Source organism: Gavialis gangeticus, unplaced genomic scaffold, assembly GCF_001723915.1.
Source record: "Gavialis gangeticus isolate Ggan-Ray unplaced genomic scaffold, GavGan_comp1, whole genome shotgun sequence".
NCBI lineage: Eukaryota > Metazoa > Chordata > Crocodylia > Gavialidae > Gavialis > Gavialis gangeticus.
In genome coordinates this window covers 89,413,606-89,420,329 of record NW_017729031.1, presented here as the reverse complement: position 1 = coordinate 89,420,329, position 6,724 = coordinate 89,413,606, and the positions used below count along the sequence as shown (strand labels likewise).

At 41.6% G+C, this 6,724-nt stretch overlaps 1 protein-coding gene across 1 annotated transcript in view; it reads right to left on the bottom strand.

Annotated features, from left to right (window-relative positions):
• The window catches only part of TRPM8 (transient receptor potential cation channel subfamily M member 8), a 180,221-nt gene that overhangs the window by 57,312 nt on the left and 116,185 nt on the right, over positions 1-6,724 (bottom strand). The window contains exons 17-18 of the mRNA XM_019523359.1: positions 4,034-4,125; positions 1,217-1,358 (exon numbers count right to left, since the gene is read on the bottom strand). Of these exons, the coding sequence (XP_019378904.1) occupies positions 1,217-1,358; positions 4,034-4,125 (234 nt within the window). The remainder of the gene's footprint in view (positions 1-1,216; positions 1,359-4,033; positions 4,126-6,724) is intronic.

The window sequence follows — 6,724 nt, the reverse complement described above, 5'->3', positions numbered from 1 at the left end:
TTGGCGAAGCGGGGAATACAACCAAAATGCAGTAACACCAATGCTCGGTGAAGAGGGGGGTCACCAGAACGGGGAGCTAAACTACTAGTAGGGATCTACGAAGGCCCGTCGGGGACAGGGAGCAGCAGCTTCTTCGCATTCAGAGTGCATGGGATTGGCGTGGGGGCAGGTCCCCACATGAGCTGATTTGTCCCAGGCCCCACACCCTCCTCAGGTCAGCTCTGGTGTGCAGCCTGAGGCAATTCAGCTTGTGCAGGGACCTGTCCCTGCCCCGATCCCATGCGCTCTGCATGCGAAGAAGCTGCCGTCACCATTGCTAGCGGCACCAGCAGCGGGGTGAAGGGGGATAACGAGTGGTGAGATGCACCATGGCCACTCCACCCAGCTCCGTGGGGCCCCCCAAAGTTCAGGACCTGGGGTGGTTGCCCTGATTTGCCCCCTGCCATGGGACAGCCCTGGCTGCCGCTGGCCCCAGGCAGCAGCACCAGCCTCCTGTAATCCAGCAGGAAGATGGGGGCCAGCACCCCCAGGAGCAGTCTGGCACAGCCCCTACAGCCCTCCTGGGGGTGTGGGCAAGCCCCCAATCTGCTTGCTGGATGACAGGAAGCTGGTGCTGCCAGCTGGGACCAGCACTGAAGCCAAGTAAGCCTGCTTTTGAAATGTTTCAGGTGCCCTTGTTTTATTTCAAATCTGCTTCAAAGGCTTTTGTTTCATTTCAATTTCACTGTTTTGAGCTCAAAATGTAACAAAACTGCTTTGAAATGAAACACCAGGCAAAATTTTGCACAGCCCTAGTAGTCAAGTTCCCCACAAGTAGTCCTTAGTAAATGTATCACTTCAAAAGCTTTTGGACTATTCCTTTTTCCCACTGTGATATTTTTTCCCCAACCAACTTCAATATGGAATGTCTAGGTGAGTCATGATGACTACCAAATTCAGCTCTACAGCATTTGAGATAATCTGACATAGTAAGACGTTACAGCTCTTTGTGGCTTGTAAGTCTGATTTTCATTCAGAGAGAAATTGACACTCATGAAAATGGCCAACACAGCGCCCTACACTAATTATGTCCCATTTAAATTTCAATTAATCCCTACTTGAAGATTTCAGAGAAGTGAGGAACTTGCTCCTGTCATCAATATAATGGGTGAATTTCATTCCATGAAGATACTCCTGTCATCACAGAGAGTAGCTGGAATGATTACCAGCATCTTACCATCCTCTGCAGCATAATAATTTTTGGTCCCAGATTCCTACTAACTGTGAAAATGTGCACCAGTCTTAGAGTAAAAATTATGTAGTCCAGGCAAAAAATGACTTTTCCAGAATACAACGAGCTTTCATTGGAGGAGTGGAGCCTGCAGAAGAAGAAGAAAAAAGTAGTGAAACATTAGCTAAAATGTCCAGAGGTATTACCAAAAATACACTAAAGTAATCTAAAGCATCAAGTAGGAAGTAGCTAATCTATGGTTTACTCATTTGTGTGTTATAATAAAAAAGGTGACAGTCTATCCGTCTGTTCTCTTAGTAAAAGTATAACAGCAAATGCTGTAGGGAACTCATTTCTTTCATTCCCCCCACCCTCCCCTCCAAATTAACATTCTAAGTACACTGTGCAATGTGTTACCATGGCTTTATAATGCTTAACTTACCAGTGCATATACAGAATTTAGCCTCTGTAAAATAGTGAGTTTATAGAGTCTGCATGAGATGCAGCCATCTTGTCAAAACACCACATACAATGGGAACAGTCTGGATTAGCTAAACTGAAAAACTAGAAACTAGGCAAAACCTTGGATAAAGAACAAGCAGACCCTTTCACTGCAAACCATTCTGCTATCATCTGTAACAAACATCTGAACTTGGCTTTGGATCGTTAGTTTTCATTTTTATTTGGCGCCTTTTTTTTCTTTTAAAGCAAAGATACAAAATAATGCTAATTGTGATTTTTTATGAAGAGAACAATCACCCATTAGCAACTGGGCTAGCACCACCAATGACTTAGTCCAAATCCCACTGAAACCAGTGACTCCTTCCCTTGACTTCAGTCAGAGTTTGATCAGGCCACAATTCAGTTCACACACCAGAAGTCACTACCAATCAACAATAATTAACAATCACTAACTAGCAGAGCCAAATTCACAACCCCTGAGTAGTAAAATCTGTTATGCCCTGTTACCAATCCCAGCCATGCAATTAAAGGTAAACTTTACTGGATATCTGGAAAATTAAGGAAGTCAGAACTGATGAAGCAACAGCATAGACTACAATCAGACAAGGACTGATGAAATTCAGCCTAGATTTTGCAAAACAAAATCCCAAACCATAAATGTAACATACAATGGAACCTCACTCTGAGCCATATAAGCTTTCTAGCAAGTTTAGGGTTTTGCAAAATCAAAGGAAAATTTGTTCAGGTATACTGGAAACCCTTGCTATTTGCAAATCCCCTTTTCGCAAATTTGAATATTTGTGGTGCACTGCACCAATGGGGTGGGTCGGGGCAAGCACCACCACGGCTCCGTCTGGCACTGCACCGGGCTCCTGCCTCTAAGTAAGCAGGCACGAAGTGCTGCGTGGGGCGGGGAAGGGCAGAGCTGGGGAGAGCGGAGCAGAGAGCAGAGCTGGGCAGGCAGAGGGGGAGGGAGGCAGCAGTGGCGGTGGCATCTTCTCCCCTGGAAGCAGCTGCAGTTGGTCCCCAGGCGCTACAGGGGAGCCCCGCACTTCCAGCTTCTCATGGGAGCTGTGGGGTCTGGTGGGGGGCCCTGTTAATATTCATGAATTTCAGCATTTGCAGGGATTTCCAGAATGGATCCCCCGCAAATGGCAAGGGTCTCCTGTTTGTTCCTTTTTTAATCCAATTAGCAGTTTGAATTTACAGAAGAGGCAAGTCCTAAACTATCAGAAGCCAGGGGCAACAATCTTCCTCACTAAAACCTTAGAAGACCTCAGTCCATTAGCATAAGCCTTCTGTTCTGCTTAATTAAATTGTGTATATCCTCAGGATTACCTCCACTGCTACTACCACTGGTCTTATTGTGGTCTCAGTATGAAATATGTTTCCACTAAGCATGTTAAAGTATGCATCAAGCCAAACTGATCTCAGTTACACCAGGGTAAATCCAATGATGTCAAATCCAAGGCAGTGGTAAGACTCAGAGCAGAGTTTGGCTCTTTTGGGTTCTGTAAGTCTCATGGACCTCATGATGGTCAGCTGGAAGATTTTTGAACCCAAAACACATTACACAGAGAGTTCAGCCTCAGGATAAGAACTCCAGGGGTCTAGCAAAGCCTGGAACTAGAGCTGGAACAACCCAACCAGTGCTTGAAGGCAACACATTAGGGAAGGCCAAAGTAACAGAGCCTTTTCAAAACAATTCATTTTTTTAAATTAGGGGTTAAAATAAGTGTTGATGAATCAGGTCTAAACACAGGAGCCATGCAAAAAGTTTGAAAAGAAATCTAAACCATCCTTAGCCACTCCCATGTCAATCTGAGAAACCAGTTGTTCCAAAAAGATAGTCACAACCCACCCTTTTTTCCATTACAGATTTGACAAGTGTGCACAGTGCTTTGTGAGAAATTTTCAAGGTTAACAGGGTTCAATTGATTCAAAATGCTGGCAAGCCACACACACATTTCTGACTGCTATATCCCCTACAATAGTGTGCTCCTGGCCTGTAAGAGGCCCAAGTTCTAGGAAACAAACTTCTTTTAGCAGAGAACTGGATTTACTGAACTTTGAGAGTCCAACAACTATGAAGTCAAACTGCTTTCCATTGCATCATTACCCATCAAGAGAAAAGTTTGTCATCACAAATCCTCCTCAGGCTGCAAGTCTTTCTGCTAACCAGTCTTTTTACCTTGAAGCCAAAAATCCATAACCTTCTTTTCCATTACAGAATAAGAGGAGTTCATCAGCAAGTTCAGCTGAGGTTGCACCCGTTCTTTCCAAATCCATTAACAAGCTGTGCTAGCGTGCCTAGAATGGAGGCAAATCCAGGAAACATGCTGTTAAATAGATACTACTCACCTGAACACCATTCCTGCAATGAAGTAAAAAATGCCAAGTGTATCCATGACATTCCATAGATCTAAGAAATATTTACTCCCATTCATGTACCACTAGAAAGAAAAAGAAGGAAAATCATTATACAGCAAAGTAACAGCTCTAACTACTGACATTATGGGCCTGATCCCACCACCTTCACTTATACTGAATGACTTATTTGGCAAAATTTTCAAGGTTTCCCTTGGAACTACTTGTGTAGAAAGACACTACTTGCAGAGGGCAAAAGTGGAAGAATCTGTTCCTTTGCTCCTGTCTTGTATTTCCGGTCTGATTACCTTGCCAGTACTGCTATTGGCCACGCCATTGATCTGATCCCTGATATTTTCTCTAAAAATAAAATTCTGAATATTACATTCATGTGTGTTGGGAAGTATTACCACCACATGCTTTATTGCAAACCTCTATCAGGGTTAAGTCAAGTCAAGATTTTACTAGTCCTAAAGCCTCATTTGAAAATAAGCTCATTTGTCTTAAAGATTAATTGAGTCTGAAAGAATCATTTTGTTCCTGCATTCTGAGTTAGCATTGGAACCAATTGACCATGCTGTGTGCCCCTAGCTTTAGTAGGATTTCACAGAGGAGTAATTGCTCACCAGTAGCGACTAAGAGTTTCTTAAAGCAAAACTCTAAATTGATCCTGCAGTCTAATGCCTGTACATGGGTTAGCCTGAACAAATTAGTTGAGTCCCTCAGTTAATGATAAAAGATACTACACACAGTGACCTCATGCACAGGTCCTCAGTAGGAGTGAACAAGGAAACTTTGAACCTTGAACTCTGCACTTCTACTGCTTGAATTATGAGACTATAACCAGAGCAACTTCAGCCTTCCTATAGGAGACAATGCCAGTAGGTAAGACCATAGATTTACACTGTAGTAAGATGGATTGCATATGCATTATGCACACTATTCTAGCTGGGCATTAGTTTAGATACATAGGCAGCATTTATCAGACAGCTAAAAGGAAGTTCTGCTTTAGCAAGTTAAAAGTGACCACCACCACCACTTATTTGGCGAAAACTTTCCTCACGTTTCTCCTTCTGTAAAACAATGGTAGCAAAAAATTCTCACCTTATGAGGTATTGTAAAGATAAGCTATTAGAAGTACAGTACTATGCAACAGCTTATGAAGTGTCTCATGGACCGCGCACAATATATTGACAGCTATTATAGAAACACTGGTATAAGGTAAGGTGTTCTGTGCCTGTGGCCTCTCCTTTCTTATTCTTATTTGAAATCCAAACCCTTCAAACTGTGCCTACAGAAACTGTTAACTGGCTAGCAAAGATTCTGGACCATATTTTAAAAAAATCTTTCCAAATAATCACTTGGATCTTTAGTTATCCATACATTCAATTAAGTGTGCCTTTAAAATATAACTTCAAATTTAAACTACCATCCACTTCTAAATTTAAAGAACATGGTTGAATTATCCTCACCACAACAGAAAATTGTTCAAAGACTGGAATTCTAAGTGGAAAGAGACATGTTTCTATATCCAGTTCAGAAGTGTGCGATAGAACAGAAATATCATGAGATCAATTGGCAAAAATCTCTTTTCATTCTCAGTGAAACAGCTTGACATCTCAGCAGTACTTAGTCTCATTCAAAATCTTAGCTCCAATTCAGCTTTTAACGGGAAACATTAAAACCAACACAAATCCAATCAATCCCTTGGGTAATCCTATTTATCATTTCCTTATTAATGTTTACAGAATTATTAAATGATTTCAAGAATCAAAGTGATATCTGGTAGAAGCCATGTTAGTGTATATACAATCATTGTAAAGTATGTTCATGTAATTAAAGATTTAAACCTTTACACTTACAACCAATACGTTAAGGACCAAGATTCTTACTTATGATAAACATATTTAGTTGTATTTAAGAAGTGAAATGGTGGCACCTAGTGGCTATCTAAGTTAATTTCTGCATTGTCTTCCCCTTAGGCATCCCACAAGGTATGTCCAACTCTAAATAAGTATCTACTACAAATAGGCTTAGCTTCAATTTTGATCCAAATGTCAATAGTTCAAATGCTCCTGAATCAATGACCGTTTCTCAGGTTGCTGAGACATTCAGGAAGAACATAAAATGGCAATTCAATTAGCACTGCATTTGTTGGCAAACAAAATGGACTAGTCATCATTTCACCCTTCTATAAAATAATACAGTGGAGTAAACTACTTGGCTAACTAGCCCAAATGAAATCATGTGGCAGATGAGAATCCTGGTTAACAATGCACAGTGGTTATGAAAGTCTTCAAGTTAGAATCTAATCCACTGTATAGTGGACGAAATCAAGAGCTTTCAAAGTATTCTTTACATTCTTTTAACGCACAAGCCCAACCCATACTCAGCCATGGACAGAATGTGGTGGAGATAGTGGGAAGAAGAGCATGCCAGTTAAACAGGACATAGGGGTAATCCTGTATGTGGCGCTTTTCCAAATGAAATGCCTTGCTTCTTGTAAAATGGAGATGACCACGAATTATCAAAGTTTCACATATTTTGGTACCATTGAAGCAATGTTGTAGCCATGGTGGTTCAGGAATTACATGACTGGCAAGGATTGTTGTGGGTGACATCTTTTATTGGACCAACTGCATGGCTGGGGGAGACTTAGACAAGCTTTCAAATGCAATGCATTAC